Source organism: Nipponia nippon, unplaced genomic scaffold (assembly GCF_047370975.1).
Source record: "Nipponia nippon isolate SJK-2023a ecotype South Korea unplaced genomic scaffold, ASM4737097v1 scaffold_3, whole genome shotgun sequence".
NCBI classification, from domain to species: Eukaryota; Metazoa; Chordata; class Aves; order Pelecaniformes; family Threskiornithidae; genus Nipponia; species Nipponia nippon.
Window position 1 is genome coordinate 100,827,973 of NW_028262347.1, and position 21,913 is coordinate 100,849,885.

General features: G+C 35.2%; 1 protein-coding gene across 22 annotated transcripts in view; it reads left to right on the top strand.

Moving 5' to 3' along the window:
• KCNMA1 (potassium calcium-activated channel subfamily M alpha 1) overlaps positions 1–21,913 on the top strand; it is a 523,932-nt gene that overhangs the window by 316,384 nt on the left and 185,635 nt on the right. For all 22 annotated transcript variants that reach the window (XM_087767664.1, XM_087767663.1, XM_087767665.1 and 19 more), the window contains one exon: positions 1,620–1,731. In XM_087767664.1, coding sequence (XP_087623790.1) covers positions 1,620–1,731 — 112 coding nt within the window. The remainder of the gene's footprint in view (positions 1–1,619; positions 1,732–21,913) is intronic.

The following is a 21,913-nucleotide window of genomic DNA, read 5'->3' on the forward strand; positions in this document are numbered from 1 at the left end:
AAAATCTTTGTTGGCTAGTATCCAACTATGTGAGAACTCAGAGGTGAAGTCTGCAAACTGCTGATGACGACTAAGCCCAAATTGCATGAGTTAGCACACAATCAAGCAATAGGGTCTGGCAGAGATATGGCAAGTATGGAAGTAATCCTTTGGAAGTGACAGACTATGCTAGTGCTTCTAGAAGAATGTGATATCTCTTCAAGAATGGTAGGATTGCTTCTGGAATGAAATGGGCTTTTATTAGTTGCTAATTACCTAAATGAATAACTGTTCAAATACTTCCATAGAAAAGTATGAGTGGCCTTTACAGTCAACAGACTTTGTTTTCATTGCTGAGTAACACACTTAAACCTTTTTGAAAGCCTAAAGGTTGTGCCCTATGGAAAGATAAAATGCTGATTAGAACATATATTGCAGGTTATGACATCTTAAAAAGCTTTTAGTTCCAAATATTTCGGACTACTTGTAAATTCAACAGAAGAGAATTGAAAGCTTCTGCTGAAACTGATTATTTTAGTTCAGTTTTCATGCTGGAGCGTTGATATTGAGTCATACAGACTAACAAAATGTCAATTTACTTTTGGCTTTGAGTCTTCCCTTAGGCAAATGCTGCTCATGTTGTCTGTCTTCTTTTTAAGCATGATTTCAACATTCTTGACATCAGTAGAGTCCCCTTTCCAATATTGTATCTGGGATTCCAGCAAAGTTGGTATACACCATAAACATTTTCTGTTAAAGTAATTCTAGAGCAAGGGGATTAAGTGGATGAAATAGAGAATGTCAGTATTTGCTTTGGAAGAAAGTCAATGGATATTGTCTGTAATTCAAAAAATACAGGCGCTGTTTTGAAAGATGTTAGTCCCAGTTTTCAGACTTACATGAGTAAAACCACTCTGTTAAATATCTTTGTGATGCACTAAAATTTTGTATTTGTTTGTATATTTAGATTCCATATTTATATAAGGCGTGTGTTTTAATTTTTACTTAAATGTGAATAGTAGTTTGACCTTATTTAAGTGCATAGATGGATAGGCAAGTTCAAACTATCATGTCCTTGGCATCTAAGTTGGCAGTTTCCCTAGGCTGTTTTTGTAGTCAGGAGAGAGAAGTGACCTCATCCATGGTACAATTTGAAGGACTGAAGTCCTGCTGCAGTCCTGAATTATACCTTGTAGGAGTCATCCTGGTGATTACCTCCGGATAGGATGATAATGGGACTCTTTGTAAACTATCACGTATTTAGAAACCTGTGAACAGCAAATACATGTTGAGACTACTACCAACATGTCTAGAGCAAAGGTGATATACTTTGAAATGTTTTATGCTTACCTACGCTTTTCTAATATTACTGATATATTGTTAATAAATGTGAAGAAAATGGTTTTTAGCACAGATATTGCAATTCATCGTATAAATGATCTGTCTCTGTTATCAAGCAATGCACAATACAGACTTCTTTCCAGTGAGACATATTGTTTTGTCTGGACTGATGTAAAACACCAGTTTCTTTTCCACTAACTTTGGAGTTTAATATTTTAGAAAGGACAATATTGCACATACTTGCAACCACCATGAGCATAATCTGATTCTTTCATCCCTTCCCCTCTTTTTTTTTTCAGTTCATAGCAGCCAATGACAAGCTATGGTTTTGGCTAGAAGTTAACTCAGTAGTAGATTTCTTCACGGTCCCTCCAGTGTTTGTGTCAGTATATTTAAACAGAAGTTGGCTTGGTAAGTAAGCTAATTTTTCCTTTTAATAGCTGTTATAAAAAAACTTAAAATTTGCACATTTTAATGGAGAATTTCTTCATCTTGTGGCATCACATAAGCAGAAGAATGTTACCAAAGTTGTTTTTGCAGTGAATTTGCCATTTCAGCAGACAGGTGGGTTATGTCAGAAAAAGCACATACTAAGTCCATTTTGTTCTTGATTCATTAATATAATCTCCTGCTCTAAGGGGTGGTGAACTCCAGATTGGAAGTACTGTGTAATGTAAGGCCATTTTTATAAAATGGTGAATTTGATGTCATTGTCTTATCTTACAACGTGAACAGGTGATCCAGACCATTCATTCACTGAACTGGATTGCCATGAATCATTGTCGACAATGAAATCGAGAAATTCTCTTCACATTTTGAGCCAATACAGCTAAATTCTAAATCCACTGAAACAACAGATTTGGAAGATTTGTTTAGATGCTTACTGGGCTTAACATTTGTGTAGGACTGCTAGGAATGCATTAGAAAAGAATATGCCACATGTAAAAGGGAATGCAAAATGAAGCAGAGCAGACGAAATAAATCAATTAGCACCCATAATGTGGCATATGAAGTGTCTTGTACAAATTGCACATTCTCTCTAGTTAACTAAAATGAAGGTAAAAATTTGGGAGTTTTTATTCAGGGGATTAATAAATGTATAACCATGTTAAGAGTTCATACTATACATATTAGTGGTTATTAGTATGCCAAAGAAGAAAGCAGTAAAAGAGCAAGAAAAGATCACTACAGATCCTCATATGATTACTGTCTTTATCACATACTTCTGTCGTGTATGTAAAACAAAGTAATGCTTTTTGAAGGAGAAAATGTCATACAGTTCCATATTATGATAGGAAATCAAATAAAAAAAGAAGGTACATAAATAAAAAAACAAGCTTATGCTTAAAAGAAAATTGCTGATTTCACTCGCTGTAACTCAATCCCAGATTCTTTGCATTATGTGAATTAACAGGATATATTTTCACACTTGAATGTGACATATCAGAGTTTCCCAGAACTTTGGGATTGAAATCATTGGAGATGATTGCTATCCAAGAGCAAAAACTAGAATCACAGAATCCATACAAAAGGAATGTGAAATGAGAAGATAGCAAAACTGCAAAATTTGGGAAATAAGGCAAGGAGATGATTATTTCAGATGAATACCTTTTGGGAAAGTGGCTGCATAATTGACTCATGGTGACATAGCAGTCTAACTAACAGTACCAACAGGAATAATGAGAGAGTTTGCCCATTTAGCAGTTTCTGCTGGATAGTTTTTACAAGATTTATGTCATTTTGCAGGCAGAGTTAAGCATTGTACTTACATTTATTCATAGGGTTGAAAGGATTTCCATCTCTCTTAATTACACCAATGTCACTTTTTATTGGTTTCTTGTTTATAGTTCAGCTTTACCTGTTTTCTCACGGAATCCTCCTGAGACATTTGTCACCTGCCGAGGCATGGAATTTTTTTTTTTTTTTAATGTAGTCATCTTAGGAGTGACATATTTACAATGTTTGAGCTTTGCACCTGCTTCCACTGTGTTTATTCCAAAGCGTTTTTCACTTTAGGGAAAATCATCCTTAGTGAAATAATTCACTAATTCAAAAATGTGTATTATTGGGGTCCCTGACATAACTGTAATTTAGATCAGCAAATTATTATTTTTAGATGCTGTGATGAAAGAGTTTTTAAGCAAATACACTGAAGTGTATTAATGAAGATTGTCTATTCCTGTATACCTTTTAAAGAGATGGCAAAATTTACTCTGCCTATGGAGCTCAAATACTTTGGACATCCTTGTAGGTAATACAGTGACAGGACTGGGAGGGTGAGTGGAGGGGAAGGGGGGGTGTTTGGACCATATATTTACGGTGTCAGGTTAGATGCCTATTTCTCCTGTTATATAATTTTTTGTAATTGAGAGAGATATCCTTGTGCGGAGGGTGATTCAGAACATGTAAGTTCTGGTTTCTGCACCAAGTGTCATTTGAAATAGGAATCGCAGGGAGGTTAGCCTTCTCGCGAGGCATGTAAATAGGAAGTGCTGAATGTTAGGCAATGCAAAAATCATTTAACAAGTTCGGACTTCAGTGTATCTCAATAATTCTTTGCATGTTTTAAGAATTTGTTACTGATTAAGCAGAATTCCTTTATATGCCTTAAATTGCAAGATCATTTAGGAGCCCAAATACAATACATTGTCTGGGATGTGTTGTGCATCAGGGTCTTCCCAGTTTATTTCACTATTGATTCATGTAAGTCAGCTGTGATGAGTTCATCTAAGTACTAGACAGAATGAAAGTCACCAGAACATGGCTCCCTGAATTCCCAGTTTCACAAGAACTGTCCTGGTTTAGCTAACTGGCAATAAAGTAAGTATCAACACACAGTTTAAACAGTATTTAAAAAACCCAAACCATCCTAAATCAAAAATAAACTTTGCCTTCGGAGCACTAAATACTCATAGAAAGATGTGAAGTATAGCAGAGGACATGCGGTCTGAATGTATCGTCTTCCAATGTACTATAGTGGAAAGCCAGTGGGTTTTTTCCTTTTCTTCTGCTAGTTCAGAAATGCCACCATTCAGCTGTTATGTAACTCTTAGTATGTGAAGCCTTCCGCTTTCCCCGCTACTCTTCTGCGTTCAGTCGTTTATAAAATGCTTTTTTGTATCTCAAAATGCTGTATATAAATGAAATTTTCAATCAGTATTCATAAAGGATGTTGTTTCAAATCTAATCTTCTACCTAGATTCCAGTGTGCAAACAAAATTCAATATGCAAGATGGATCAGATTATGCTTTTCCATCAAAAGGTTTCTAGGAATGGTAGGGTGTTGACTGTCTAATGTACAGCTGAAGGCACAATAGTACTTTAGACCTCCAAAATATCAAATGTTTACATTTGATAAATCCTTTAGAAAGGATTTCTAGGATATCACTTTTGCTAGCGTAGGGTAGCATAAGAAAAGGATGTACATGAGCAGAATACAGCTGGCACATGGAATGATCTACATATTATTGAAAGATTAGGGGGGAGCAGATAAAGGGAAGAAAACTTTAACGAATCTGTAATTCAGTGTTATACATTGCTTTGACAGTCAGTATAAAAATTTGTTGTGCTCTGACTTAAAACTGTACAGATACAAACATCAGTGTGTCTTCTGATGTTCATTTGCATATAGATCCCTTTGACATTGTTCCAACACTGTTTTGCAGACAGTAGCATTTGTGCAGATACTTACACATAAACTAAAGCTGTGCTTTATAAAATCATAAATACTTCTTCCATAACACTGTACAAGAAACTTTCTGATAGTGATAGAAGGACAATTCTTCACTTCAAGTACAGGCTTCTGTGGAGTGGAGAGAATCTTCCCGAGGGAAGAATGATAACAGAAAGGGTGGAGTTTCTGGCTCTTGAGATTTTACAGGTAATTTTGACAGTTAATTTTAACCAAATGAGTGCATTGCTGAGTCTGGATACTGTCTTTACAGTCTAAGTGAAGGTAGGCTAAAAAGGCCATTGCATGAAAACAGAAAATTTGCAATGGGAGAAATAATGTCATGGTAAAACTTTTTTTTTTTTTTTTTTTTAAACCACAAAGTCGTCGTGATCTGAGTATCATAGCTAAGTTTCAGATTCAGATCTTCATTTCTTTGGATAGCTTGCAGCCTGCCAAGTTGGAGAGCACTGCAACAAGTGAACATCTTTCAGTTATATTCAGCAATGATTTACAAACACTCTACACACCACTTAAAACTGTTATTCTATCTTCTGTGATAGCAAAGGCACTTCAAATAACTGAAATGCTTTTTATCATGTACTTGTATGCTTATGAGAAAGGAAATATTGAATTTATGAGCAGACTGTATTGGAATAAATTGCCTTGACAGGATGGTATTGTTAGAGGAAGACTAAACATGTAAGGCATGATCTTGCCTTCACATTTACAAGGACATGTGAATGAGGAACAATCAGCCTTAGAACTACAGTGATTTAAGTAAAGTCTAATATAGGGATTTGATAGTGTCTCATATTATTGAATCACAGAAATTAAAGATAGAAAAGATCTATTAAACAACCTGTTTCCTTTTTCTGATCATGTGCTTTCAGCACTTCAGATGTTCTACTGTACAAAATTTCAAGCGATGGAAACTGTTTGATTCCTAATAGAATCTATTATAATGAAGATTTTTTCATCATCCTTCCCTGAGATCCTCTTTAGTCTAGGCTGCTGCTGAAGCCGTTCTATTTTTTCAGAAAATAATTCAAGATTTACAGTGGGGAAAATAAGACAGACAACAGATGCAAACGTAGACACATGCACAGCATAGTGAACAAATCTCTTTGTGTGATGATTAGCATAGTTATGGAAAAGAGGGGATCCTTTTTTCCAGTCCTTGCTCAAATTCTGTCCAGGTCCTGTTACAGACATCTCAAGTAATTTGGATGAGGCTTGTGGTCTCAGTATAAATTCCTGGTCTGAGAATACTGTTTCCAACATCTCTGGTAGATATTCAGCTGTTTTTGTGAGTTGGAGAAGGAAATTGGTTTCCCTCTGTGGAAAGAGATAGACGGCTTTGGAGAAAAAGCAGTGTCTTATTAAGATAGTTAAGCTGATGGTGTGAATGCCTCCTGGCCATCCAGCAAGTGTGCTTCAAGATGAAGCTTTAGTTAAAAATCTGTGGTGTGAAAACAGCACTTGTTTCAATACCCTATAGCCTTTTTTGACATAACTTTGTGTTATACTGACACAAAGAAGTGTTCTGATAACTAAATTGTAGGGATACCAGTGTGAGAGAGGAATTATGAGCTCCAAAACTTTATAATCATTTACTGTCTTTTGATGCATCCACAGGTCTCAAAACTATCCCTTTCTTAACACCTTAAGTTTGCAATCATTTGCAATGATTTTGTCGGTTAAGTATTGTGCATTTCTGCCATCTATTGGCAAAAACTGTGAACACACATCCAAATTCTACAATATTTCTTACAAAGCTAGTGTATTTTGTACAGCTTTAAAGCATTTTATGTCATTTTACTTACATTAGAAGTTATTTTATATATAACGGAAGCTAAGTTCTATAAAATGTGTGCCATGGCAATGTTGAGTAAATTACATCAGTATTTATAGCTTTATCACTCAAACACAACATTTAATGGAAAAGCTAATGGGATAGGATGTTTTTCTAAAATATATACATAGATATAATTCTTTATCTTGACCACTTAATTACTCTGTAGTAGAAGTCTTTGTTTTGTCTGAGATTGATTAATAGGCTTACAGTTACTTCTTTTAAACATATGGAAATAACATTAACTTTCTTAAATATTTCTGGAACTTCTATAAACTGTCTGTGCCAGGGTCACTGAAAACCAACATTAAGTAGTCCACAGAGTGAGGTTTTTAAAACTATTGGATGCAAGTTACCCAGGCATGATGACTTAAAAATGTCTGGCTTAACAGATGTGTTTATTAGCATTCTCCTTAGTCATGTTAGGAAAGCAAGTATGCCATCATTACATGATTGGCTTTTTCTCAGTTACAAAATAAAATATATATGGGACACTTCTGCCTTTTCTCCATTATTACTGAAATGTCCACCATGCTGCTAGCAATAGAATGCTACAATTAAAATATCTTTTATTTGCAATGCAGTAAGTCTGTGGTTGTTCAATATAGTTCATAAACACTTTCTTCTTTTTGAAATTTGACATTTTTAAATACAAAATATATATTCCTATTTTGGACTTCTGGTGTTTTGTTTTTGTGTTTTGGCTGTAGCTTTGTTTGTTTGTTTTTTTAATGAAGAGTAAATGTAATCAGTATTTTCATTTAAACAGCCTAAATTTGAGTTCCATAATAATTTTTTCCTTGTCTGCTATGATGAAGTCATATAGACAGCCCTCTCTTCAATGGCACACTCTTACCATTCTTTTGTGGTTATAATATTTGGAACTTCTAAAGGTATGTTAATGTTCTTCAGCTAGGCGTTTCCATGGTGTAAACTAAACTTTTTTTTTTTTCTATCTATCCATAAACATTCATGATCATAGTCTGCCAAATTTAGTGATTCAGAAACACAGAATGTCATTTTGGTATAGATGGACTGCTAAATTCTAAGTAGTAATAGGATGGTAATATCAAGTATATGGGATTTATGCTGAAAAATAAATCACTGCTATTCCTCTTAATAGCCAAACATTTTGTGTTTTTTGGTAAGATGTTATGTAATTTTCTTCTTTCCATATCTCTTCTTGTCTAATGAAAGTATGTTCTCAACATCGGGATATTATGTGAAAAACCACTCTAATGTTTTCTTTTTACCCTGCTTTGTATTATTAGTTTAATTATTTTATGACTGCTCTTGTGTTCTCTAATGGTTTCATTAGTCTTTCGGACTCTGTGATTAAATCCCTTCTGCTCAAATGAAAGCTACCCAAACTGTACAGTTTTGTCTTTAATAGAATATGGAATAATGTTCTAAAAGAAGAAAACTCTTTCTCTCAAACTGCTTAGGGAACCCATAATTCACTTATGTTGTCTTCTGGCATTTGTATTCCTTTGCATGAGGATCGTTTAAAAATGCTACTTATACTGTCCAAAAAGATCATTGCGTTATTATTATTAGTCAGATGCTTTCCAAATTTTCCTGAGCTACCTACAGCATGTAACCTGAACACTTTCATGAATGGTAATATGAGAGAGATTAATTTTTTTTTTTTATTTAACTAATTGTTTCTTATCTTTAAAAGTCAATTGAAAGACCAGTTGAAAATTTCATGTCTTGGCTCCAAGATAGATAGTATGTTAACTTGTACAGTACCTTGTAGGCATTCAGTCTATTAATTATACATTATCCAGTAGTTCCCCCCCTTCCCCCAATATTTTCTTTCACTGATTTCTTGGTAACTGTTTTTTTTTTAATACATTGAGTCTGAGTAATGTTGTTGCAGAGTGTGATCTTCTCAAATTTGAATTTTCAATGCTTGTTGTTCACACTATTTCATACTTTATAAGTAATATAATTAATGTATAAGCCCCAAACCAGAAGTCCTTATATGCAGAACATGAGAGTTTATGTTCTGGTAATTTTAACATAAGTTTTATGATTTCTGGTGACTTTTTTGAGCTTTAGCTCATTTTGTATTTCTAAGCATGTAACTTCTGTAACACAGCTTAAAGGATCTCTCTTATCTTCTAAGCCCTGGACTAAATGTACTGAGATGTCCATGTGTCTCTTATTCAGCATCAGTTGTCTAATGTGCTCTGTGGTGCATGAGGCTTGGTTTATGTGGAATTAAGAAAAGATGCATTATGCAGTTTAAGTAACTTAAAAAACAAAACAAAACAAAAAAACACAACAAACAAACCAACCTATCCATGTTCCTCCTGACCTTTTTGCAAGACTGAATTAGTCATAAGCAAATCTTGTTGAGACTGGAATTGATATAAACTGATGTGAAGATAGTAGGGATCTCACTAGAAAGATTAGAAGTTGGGAATTCCATATGAGACTTCAGAAAGTTCATGTAGTGGCTGTTCTCACTGAATATCAGAGAGCTCTGAATGAACTTATGTACTCAACTGGGACTGGAGGTTTATATAAACCAGATCATTCATATCCTTTCAATAATCTTTAGGCAATTTCTTTGCTCAACTTTATATATATGAATCTAAGAAAAGTCAGAGGATTTGATTAAGATTTTCACTCTTCTTATAATTCCAAACTCAAAAGGGGAAACTTCATTAATACGTTTATTCAGATGCACTGCTTGACCGTTACCTGATAGGCCAAAAACCCATTGGGATTAAGTAAGATTACTTGTTGTGCTTCTATGCTTCAGGTATCAATATGAGCAAAATTCCGACCTTCCTGCTTATGTGACATTTCAGAAGTAACAGTTGGATGGATAATAGTTTGTAACAATGCTACATTCCTCCTCAATCTGTTCCTTGATCCACTATTCAATTTTTGCAATTGAAGTAATTTGCCATACAAAGTCAGGTGACAGGTAGAGAAGGAAAATTTTGGATATAGAGATAACTGTTCTTCCAGCTAAAAGTATTTAAGGCTTTTTCTGAGGTTTTGGACTGCAGGATATTTATACCATCTGGCAGAATTTCATACAATATTGACTTAAGTCAAGAAAACTATCTTTCATAGTTTGCCACTTTTTGCCACTTGTTTCACATCAATTTTTTGAACACCCAAAGTTCTCTAGTACTTCTGTATTTATAGTGTCCATGCTAACGTTATGCAGGGCTTATTCTTGATTCATTGCTGACCCCCAGACATTTAGCATTCATTAACCTTGTTATCACATTCATCAGTATTTAGTATTACACTATCTCAAATTCTAAATAGCCAAGCAGCCAAGGGGGCCAACTGTGTCCTGGGGTGCATCAAGCACTGTATTGATAGCTGGTCAAGGGGGGTGATTGTCCCACTCTACTCTGCACTCGTGAGGCCTCATCTTCAGTACTATGTGCAGTTCTGGGTGCCACAGTATAAAAAGCATACGAAGCTACCAGAGAGTGTCCAGAGGAGAGCCACGAAGATGGTGAAGGGTTTAGAGGGGAAGCCATAAGAGGAGCGGCTGAAGTCACTTGGTCTGTTCAGCCTGGAGAAGAGGAGACTGAGGGGAAACCTCATCACAGTCTACAGCTTCCTTACAAGGGGAAGAGGAGGGGCAGGTGCTGATCTCTTCTGCCTGACGACCAATGATAGGACCCAAGGGAACAGCAGGAAGATATGCCAGGAGAAGTTTAGGTTGGATATTAGGAAAAGGCTTTTTACCCAAAGGGTGGTGGAGCACTGGAACGGGCTGCCCTGGGAGGTAGTCAAGGTGCCAAGCCTGACAATATTCAAGAAGCATTTGGACAACGCCCTCAGACATATGGTGTGAATTTTGGGGTTGTCCTATGCAGGGACAGGAGTTGGACTCGATGATCCTTGTGGGTCCCTTCCAACTCAGGGCATTCTATGATTCTATGAAATAATAAAATAAAAATAGAAACACAGCAGAGAAAACCCAGTCCATAAATGGAAGGACATTTCTTTGCATCACAAAAGTGTCTCTGAGGTTATTGACTCCTCCATAACTACTTGCACTGCAGTGGTGTACCTGATGGATTGCCACAAAATCTTTGCCAATAAAGCTAATGATGCTCAAAGGGCAGTATTTGCTTGCTCTTTATAAGTGCATACTTTTGGATCTTTCTGTTGCTTTTTCCAGTTTCTTCTGTTCAGGGAACTTTTTAATATGGAATGATGTTAAATAAGCTGCTACTAAACTTTGCAGTGCACTTTTGTCATTCAGGCATTTAGTTTTTAATTCTTTTTGAAAAAATCAGTATATTGTGTTTGCAAATTTTGTATAGGCTTATGTTAGTTACAAAACATTTTGCTCTAAATCTATCTACCGATCTTACTTCTCTGATTTAATAAGTATAAAGCGATATGAAGCCAAAGAATTTTAATTTTCTTGGTATTTTAGGTTCCAACTATCTTAAGTTTATCTTGTCTTCAAAATTGAACGGGCATTTGCCAGAAGTAGGCTTTCTTATGAAATCTCCCTAGTTGCTACTTCAGGTCAAAAGCTGAAATACTGGAAAAGCAGCCTGTTTGACCTTATCAGCTCTTTTGTTTGTTGCTAGTAAAAATATAGCAGATGGCAAATAAAGATAAAAAAATAGAATAAGGCATCTTTTAATTTAAAAATAGTGTTTAAACTTATAAAAATGTGTTTTTCTACATAAGTAAAACTTGTAGTATATAAAACATTTTTTTTTTCTAAAGCCATTTTCTTGTTTCTGTTATAAGTGATTTATACAGGGAAATTATTTTGTCTTCTTTTTAAATTAGCTTCTGTAAAGTAAGGCAGATGGAAATGTGCTGTACAGGGGCAGGTCTAGTACACAGCATTTTATTCAGCATTATCCTGTAAGGAGTGCTGATTTATTAAAAATAATAATATTGTAGCATCACTGTGGAGGTTTAGCTAGAAAGAATCAGCCGTTTAGTATCTTAACTGTCAAGTTCAGTTTCAAGAGGTTTTGCATTCAAGTCAGGATATCTGGAGATGATAATCTGCATAATCAAAAGGAAAATGTTTTAGTCCCTCATAAGGAAAGATGACCGAGAGCAAAATGGTTTAGTCTACTTCATTTTGAGATTTCCAAGGTACTCAAGACTCTCCAGTGGTTATTTCTCCATTATCACCTAGTTACTCTGCTGCTCAGTATAAATTATTTATCAGCTTTATTGTCTTCCTAATTGCTGGTTATGTTTTTCTTTGATCAGCCTCTTACTGTGTGGAACATTTTCCTTCAGAACTGTATGAGTTTTTGTGTACAGGTGTGCTCATGCTGTGCTACAGAGATACACTGGTTCCTTTCCAGTCACTGTGCATACAGCAGTTAATGCCAATCTCATTTATCCACACTGCAGCCCCTTGGTCGTTCAAAGTGTCATGTGCTTGAAGATGTAGAATAATTTCAGTTGATGCTAGACTTAGGGGATGTGGATGCATACCTCCATAGCCTAGCAGAAAGGTCTTTTATTGCTATGAGCTAGCTGTAATGTTATCAGCCAAGTATGGCCTTGTCACTGTGTGCTGATGTTGGGGTGAATATTATTTTCACGTTGTATCAATTTGCTCACTTTTACTTAATTCTGATCTGGGATGCTTTTCTCTGAGGCAAGTCAAGTGAGTCAGTGAAGTTCAAGGATGTAATGCCTCTTCAGCCTTGTGACAGAAGAAGAAATAGTCACAGTTGGGATAAATATAAAATCCTAATATCATTTGAATGTCTTTCACAACCTTTGTATTTATTCTTTTTTCAAAATTCAACCTTCGTGACTCTTTCCTATTCAACATCCAACTTCCATAGCTGCTGTTGAAATTCTAAGTCCTATAGGGGTTCTTACGAATGTTCTGTTACGTAACGGCTGCTATAGGTAATAGATATGATATTATTCAGAAGTTCACTTTTTAATTATGTGCTTAAGTGATTAATTATGTATGTAATAAATTATTATAATTGTTATTACATACTAAAATTTGTATTTTATATATAAAATTTATACATATATCATGATGGCACAGCAGTCAATGAACATCTGAGTCTCTACGTGTAAAATATTGCAAGTATAAATTCAAATGAGATGGGATAATTTGTAAAGAAAATAGTATGATCCCAGCTTTTATTTTCTATTAAATTCCATAGTAACTGAATTTGGATTCTTCTGCATTGTTTCACTTTCTTTCCTATTGTGGGCGAAGTGTAGATATCAGCACTGTAAAAGCAGAGACATCTAGAAAATAAAAACAAACCACGACAGGTTCATCAGGATTCTCTCATGCTCACTCTTAACTTGGAAATTCATCTAAAGAAAACAATACACAATTGCATGCAAGGTGGATTGTGTAAGAAATATGTTGCAGTCAGTGGAAAATAGCAAATGATACATGGATTTGGAGAAATGGCACTTTCTAGGAAAACATCAGACACCTACTTTTCTAGGCACTCGTTGTAATCTACTCTGATAGTTCACAGAAATTTTCCTTATCTATTCTTAGTGATTAGGTAACATTGGCCTGTTAGTGCAAGCATTTCTGTGCTCTTGAAACATGCTGAGAATTTGTTTCTCAGTAGGCAGATCACAGACAGATTTTTCTGTCTGACATGAATTTGAAGAGAGGAGTTTTAAATGCTACTCACTTTACTGGATTTATTCTTGATTCAGCCTTACTGCTGAATTGACGCTTGGAGTTCTCAGACTTTGTAGTTAAACATGATACTGAATAGGCGAAGACTACTTTTTAGTACTGGCATGGGGTGAAATAAGGAATACTGACAAGTGGTGTATGGACCCACATGACATATATTTCTAAAAAGCAGTTAAAACACCATAATATTTGATTTCTATGAAATTTTATGCCTAAATTCTTAATTCGACAGCTGGTATGAAATATTCTGTTTGTTGTTATTACAATATAAATTTAAACCATGTGCAAGGAATCATTCTCTACACTGAGTAAAAGGGCATCACTTCTCTTGCACAGGCATAAATATTTTATTTAAGTTTGGCACCCATCTGGTCGGAAAACTGATTTTTTTTTTTTTTTTTAATTGCACTTGGATCATAATCACATATAGAATTTTGTGGTGTATCATTTTCATAACCTGTTTTTCATAATCAATATATCTGTATGTATCTGCTCATATCTATTCTTTAAATATTTTCTTTGTGCAATTCAAAGGCTAAAGAAGGTTCAATGGCTAGAATGCATTATATCATACCAGTTGATTAGAACTGAAATATTTGAGTCCTTTTCAAGTCTTATTTCATAGTATGCTCATTGTTTCTTTGGCAGTTATGGCCTGTGCCTTGTGACTCACAGGAGCGAAGACAGGCAGAATTGCAAGTCTTTTTTTAATCCAACGTCCTGCAGCATGAGTCAGGCTTTAGATCTGGCCTTTGTCCTTCCTTTGCCTTTGTTCTTATCGTTTGTCTTACCCCACAGTTACAGCCTCTCAGAATAGCGTATTCCTGATTTTAGTGCAATTTGTTCCTGATGAATGCTAGGGAAAATTGCACAAGATGCTAAATTGTCATTCTTCAGGAAGTGAAACTACTGTATGTTGAGTTGTAATGGGCACTTTAAAAAACAAACCCCAAGTTTCCAACCTTCAGTGCCACCTCTCTGCAAGGTTAGCTTGCTGAGGTGTAAACTCTTATTTCAAGGGTCATCTAGCATCATCAGTAAAGTGTCCAATTAATTTAATCTCCAAAAATCAAAGAATTAAAAAAGGCATATTTTGCATCTTTTTGAATATGGACTTCAGTATGTAGAAAGGATTACGCAACTGTAAGATTTAAAAAAAAAAAAAAGAAAACTGAGAGTTGAATAAATTCCTTTTCTCCCTAGCTCTTTTTTCCATGAGGTAAGTATGAATATTTTTTATACTTTCCTTCATGCTTTCAGGCTTTCATTAAAAATGGCACCACCATCAGTTTGGTGGGATAATACTTCCTTTGTAAAATATTATGCTTACAAGATAATACACTCTGATTTTATGTAAAGATATGCTATTCATACACTACTGGGTATCTCTCTGCTTGTCTTATGGAATATGACATAGTCATCGCCTGAAGTGCTATAAAGCAGCGAAGTTAATGTTTACATATCTAGTTTCTGTTTTTGTTATTGCTAGTGTCAAGCTTTCTGAAAATGGTTTAATATCTTAGGCTTTTAGACTTTGAGATAAAAAAATACATAATGCAACTACATGCATTTCTTCAAGAACTCAAGTTTGGATTGTAAATTTATTTTCTAAATCATTTAGTGAGATTAATGAGCAGTAAGTGTTTGGCAGAATGGACATTAGATTGTTCTGGTTTTGTCATAACCCATACATAATGCTACAAAGCTGTACCAAAAAGTAGTTGCTGGCCAACCTGTATAGTTTTTATATTCGGACACACCACGTTATTTTTTTTTTCTATGAATAGTACTTTTACCCATTTTGAAATAGGACCAATGAAAATTTTAAGGGCCATTTCTTGTAGAACTGTAGTTTCAGAAGTAGCAACCTGAAAGAGAAGAAAGATAACATGTAGAACATTCTGTGTTGCCTTACTGTAAAATAAATTAAAAAGTAGTTTTCAAGGAGAGAATGGTCACAGGATATTACAAAGTTATTTTTCTCTACAGCAGGTTTCTCCTTGGCAGGCTTCCTTGTGTTTCATGTTTTTTTTTCTAGATTGTGCTTTTGGGCACAACTGTAAGCAGATAGTATCCTACAAAAGCACAGTGAAATCAGTCATCCCTGTCTAACCTGTGCTTTAGAGGACAACAATTTGATACCCACTTCTGCCTAATACATTGGTTGTCTATGCCAAAGATCTGCTCTTCCCTTGCCCTCTTGCAAGATGGTATAGCAAGTACCTAGTTCCTGCATAGCCAAAGGTAAAGTGGAGCTCAGGTGCTGAGAAGTCTTGCTTTCTTCTCCTGCATATTTCACTTCTCAACACAATATCTCATCATCCTGCTGCTGCTGGAATTTAGATTAATATTTTTAACTTGTGGAACAGGTTTATTTTAGATTTGTTTCCAGTTTTTGTCATTTAATTAATGTTTTCAGATTTTGATGTATACAACAGATTTAGCAGTGTGCTGACAGAAAAAGGGAGAAAATTGATAAAAATCTGGCTATGCCAGGGAGCTGAGAGAGTTAAAGGAATGCTGTCAAATTACTAAAACGAAAATATAGGTTATGTAAACTAAACAGCTTGGCTCTTGCTATTTATTACTTGGGTACTGTTTTCCTTTAGAGATGTTGCAGGCTCACAAGGTAAATGGATTCTACACCCAAAGATTTGCTGTACTAAGTACAAAGTACACTAATGATAGGTTTAAAATTGGATAATAACAAGATTATAATACTATTCAAGATGAAGTACAAAAAGAAAAAAATAGCATGCCTTATATGGTAAAAAGTAAGTAGGACATTATTTCAGTTTGAGCTGTACAAGATGTGATTAGTAACACAGATAAGTACCACCTTGTTCAAATCCTTCCAATTTGAGAGGAATGATTAAAGTGCTCACAGATACATCATATATATGTCTGCATGCATTATGTATAGAATCAAAAACTGTTTCCACTAGACTCAGTGGAACTTTACTATTGTGACCAGTGGGAGCATGACCAGGTTGGTTTTAAGAACATAGTGTAAAGGATACAGTGTAAAGGAGTCACAGAAGTGGTTTGCCTCTGATTCACTCACTGCATATTACTTGAAATTTGAAATTTGTGTGTACTGTTTTCCCCATTTCTATATATGGCATTGTCACACTTTAATAACATTTCCAAAGTGCTTTGAGATCCTGTACATTTCCTATAAGCACATGGTGCAGTCTATTTTTGTGTCTGCTTCACATTGTACTCCAGATGGCATTGATATATTTTTGGCATATACATCTTTGTGGCTCCTCTGGGGACAAAAAATAGGAATGATAAGCATATTCCTTGAAATGAAGATAGCTTTTCAAGATGAAGTTTGTATGTTATGTTCAAGGCAGGAAAGTTGACTAAGAAAGCATATCATATATCATGGAAGGTAATGTCTCACATGTACATTTTATTTTAAAGAGTTTTTTCTAATTGAATGAGATGGTAGCTGACTGAACAAAAATCCAGTTTTGTGAATATTCATGGAGCAAGTCTGCTTGAGAGAACTAATGCGCTCTATTCTTTGTGCTTTTGCTTGATGGCTAAATTGTTTGGTGTGTGGTTTTTTTTTTTTTTTTTTCCTTCAGTAATATAGCTGTCATTAACTGGGATTAGATGAAGGATTGTTGTGTTTGTTTGGGTTTTTTATTTCATCTGGGATAAATCCTATAAGAGTTGGCTGATTATGTGACTTCTGCCTTCTGCATACTAGCTTTAACCGGAAGACAGATATGTAAAGTTGCCAAAGAAAATAATACACAGTAAACAATTCCCATTATGTACGTGAACTACAGCTATATTCTTTATGAGAGTACCCATTCATTCCAAGTGAACAGCATCATGTTTGTGGGTTTTGGATCGATGGGTGTGGTTCTGAAAGAAGCTTACATGGTAATATCCGGATAGAAGATGGCTTTTAAGCTCTAATACTTCATGGATCAGAGTAGCATCTGCACTGCCTGCCTGCTTCTGTGATTTGTTTTGTCCATCCAGTTTGTGACACTCTCAGTCTGTTTTGTGAGGCTGTTTTTTGTATTTGAATTGTTTGTTTCATGCTAACAGAAATGGAGTAGATTATACTGAATTATCTTTTAGTAGCAACATGTAAAGGTGAACTTTGCATTACCCTATGTCCAGTTAAATAAATCTGCTTCCAAAGAGAAGTTTTGTTAAGAAAGAACTCTGAGCTTTCTCTCCGTGTTGATGCTGAATTAGCAAAAAGAAGGGTAAATACATGACTATCTTGGCTATTAGTGGATTCTGTGACTGAAGACTGGACCACAGTACTTATGTGCAGTGCTCCTGAAGCTGAAGATACATAGTGATGATTCCCAGCAAGATTTTAGTCTACCGCAACCCTTCTGGGGGCACGCGTACGGAAACTTATAAAAGTACTAGAAGGCGTAAAAAATCTCTCGGAGAATTGTTCCAAAATGGATATCGTGTCAAAGCTGGACATAATATCCCTGAAAAGGAAGAACAACATACTTTTCGAAACTCCTTGGTGTCTTGTTATAGGGTCGGCTCGTACTGGGGTAAGGTCCAACTCTAAACTTTTTTTCAGAACTGTAGTTTGTGATTCTGTCTCAAGTGCTAGTGTTATTCTTTTGTAAAAAGATATTATATTTAATTTTTCAACTTCAAAATAATGCTACAGGATTTCAGTTGCTTTATCGGAAAAATTCCTTCCCAAACTTACATGCTGTAATGTGCCCACATCTCCAATACCTCATCAAAGGCATTCAGTATTCACCTAGAATCAAGTAATCTAGTCTTTATTGAAGGATGGAATATAATAATCTGCAATTGTGGAGTTATTAAAAATTTTTTTTAAAACTGCTGTCATTATTTTAACAGGTGTAAAAATAAGTTAAGGAAATGTGCATCAGAGAGATTCATTAACAAGTCTTTGATACAGCATTGTTTGAAAGCAATTAGTATACAACACATGTAGGTTCTGAACTTGATGCAGTTTTGCTGTCCTGGTTCATTTTGATTTTTTCATGCTGTGGGCTGTTTTCCCTGCTTGTACGCTTGCATAACAGAGGCAGGGAAATGTATCAAAATATTTTGGCTCTGTTTCTTCCAAGGAATGGCAGATTCTTTTCCTCCCATGCTATTTCTTCTTGTCTTGTTCTTTGAGCTTTCATTGGAACAGACTGCCCAGGGAAGTGGTTGAGTCTCCATCCCTGGAGGTATTTAAAAGCAGTGTAGACGTGGTGCTCGAGGACATGGTTTAGTGGTGGACTTGGCAGTGACAGGTTAACGGTTGGACTTGATGATCTTAAGGGTCTTTTCCAACCTTTATGATTCTATGGTTTTCAAACCTATCTACAGGGAGTGGAATCTCAGATTGCTCTGTTACGTTGTGTGAAGGCACTCAGGATAGGATCCTAAAAATTATCCCTCCGTTATATGCATCTCAGAAAATGTTCTGATTTCCTAAATATGGATCCTGTTTTTTTCAGTCATCAGTAAACCATGTGGTCTTAAACATAGGGTAGAAGTAGCCATTGATAGGTTTGATGAAAATACCATTCTAATGAATGGGTGAATAGTTTGTCAGGAATAGAAATGGTATACAGAATCCTTATTGATTGAATCCTTATACCAATATTTGAGATATGCTATTGAGAGAAAAAGCAACATATGGCAATAAGAAAGGGATTATTATGTATCTCATTGATGAGAAATAATATAATGCTTGATGGTGTTCTGGTAGATTGACCTCTCGTGTTCAATGAAGAAATATCCCAATTTCTGTTTCTATTTTTAGAATGTCATTAAAGACAAATCAGTTTAGCTGTTGTGATTTCCTCCTCTTCCCCTTCGTAGATTTAAAATTGTAAATTTCCTTTTTTGGGGCTTTGTAACCCATGGGTAATCCTGATTGCTGCTGTATATTAATCCTGTGGAAAGCATCAGTTCAGCCGAGAGACTGCAAAACTGTCTGACAGACAGGAAAATAACATATTTCAGCACCTTTAAGAGTGTGAAGTCAAATAAAGCTTAAAATAATGTAGTTTGTTTTGCTGTAAACTTTATAGAGAAAATAATTTTCTGCTCCCGTATAATTTTGGCCTCTCTTAGTGACCCTTCAAAATTGGCCTGAAAGATGTGGATGTGTCAATTTTTCATATCTAAATTCAGTGTATAGAATTCCAGGAGGTAGGCATTTGATCTCTGGGAGTCAGGTGTGGTTGTTGGGGATTTTTTTGTTGTTTGTTTGTTTTGGTTTTTACAGATTTCAAGTTGAACACTCAGAATCTGAAATAAAACTACACGACACATGTTATCCAGAAAATTATCTAGTAAAAATAATAGAACATATTACACACATATTTTACATTTTCAGTGTACTTTGAAAAAAGTCTATTAGCTGTACAGCCAACACAGGTAACTAAACAAATATTTTCACAGTAAGAAAATAATCCTGTGGTATAGTTGGAGGTTCATTTGAATCGTCATACCTAGAACTCAAATTATGGTACTAGAGGCAGAAACTATTGACTAAAATTCTTTGTCTCATATTACTAAAGGAATCTGATTTGATAATCATAAAATTTTTTTCTGATCTGGAAATCTATGAATCTCTCAGCTTTGCCCTGGGCATTGCAGGTCAAAGAAACTCTAGCTTACAAGCATACTTTAGTCATCCATTTAGAAGCAGAAGACTGAGAAAGTGAAAAGGTCCTTCATTTTATTGGTATATTTTTCTGTGATTAAAGAGATTTTCTAGGTAAATTAAATCTTTTGATACTTATTTTTTGTATAAATTGTAGTGTAGAAGATTATATCCTGTACCAGTCAGATCCCATAAGAAAATTCCAATATAAAAGCTCTTGCCAAGAAAAAGGCGAGTGACAGAACAGCAAATACTTTCTGAGCGTTCCATTCAGGAGTTTGCTCAATTAACTTTAGCAGGCAGGATCCTATTAAATGTGCAAAATTAGAATAGACTTTAATACAGAAGGAACTTGCCCTATCTCAACTATTGATTGTATCATATAAATATAAAACAGTTTTGTAGTTATTTCATATTAAAAGAAGTTTTTCTTCCCTACATGTATAAAATACATTCCCAATTATTGCTAAGGAAAGAAAGATGTACATGTTTGTCTAAGTAGCTGAGACAGCTTTGGGAAAATGGGAATTTTTGTTAGTGCTCCTATAGAATTTTGCTTACTATTCTTGATGCATAAACAAACATCAAAATTTCTATTCTTGGTGAGTTGGTGGGCATGAAAGAGAGAACATCATCTTAGTTGTGAATCAAATTTGATTTGAAAACAGTGAGAGAGCATAGCATGGGGCATTTTGTTACTGATTACATGTGATTAGTTTTCAGAGACAGGCTATTTTTACGGACACTTTGTCAATAATTACTCTTGAGTTAGACCCATCAAAATCTTTTCTATTTAACTTGTTTTAATTTTGATCTTGTGTGGATTCATAGTAAGCTACCTGCTGAATAGTTTAGGCCATTTTTAGTTTGACAACAGTCTCATTGCAACAAGGTTATTGCTGTGAGGATTACTGTGTCATCAGTTTACAGATGCATGTATGATTGCAAGCACACAGTTGCATGTCATTAATACTAGCACCAGAATGAAGTGCTGTGTGGACTTTTCCTCTGGAAATTATTCAGTTGATTCATCATCGCCTTACTAAGTTCAAGGTGATATAAATAATCACACAGTTAGGGGCAAACTCATTTCATCTTTTTATGCTTACAGTTTACTCTCAGCAGCAGCTTTTTGTAGTCTATTTGAAGAAGGCGTCTGAAACCTCTGAATTAGCTGCAGTCTTTCAAAATGAACATATAATTTACTAGAAGGTCAAGCAGTCAATGCTGTTAAATGTTTTAGAGTGCCAGATTCATTCAAAAACAGCACGTCTTCTCTTTCACAGTCAAGCTTTAGAATACGTATTCAAGAATGGGAATTCCTCTTTCTCCCTTGTTTCAGTTCTGCTGGTATTAGTGGATGTTGCCAACAGACCACACAAAGTCTTCACATGGTGTAACCTACTGGGGAGGTGTACACGCTAGTGCATTGTATGGTGTAATTTGTCTCTACTATGTAGAGTTTTTTTGACTGACTGACTCTTTGTGTTAATAGTGTTATGGCAGTAAACTGCAGGCATAATGGGTTTCACTTGCAAACACTGAACTAATTGATGCTTGTACACTCAGCCTCTGAGAGCAAGATACTCGGAGTACCTGGAAACAAGGTTACTTAAACCTACCAGCGGCAGCCTTACCCTTGTCCAGTACTTTTATGTGTTTTGTTCAGATCACTTTTCAGAGTTCTTTTTTTACACTGTTCTGGAATACCCATCTCTCATGAATATTCCTGATTTTCTTACTTTAAATGGGCTTCTTCCCTGCTCAACTATA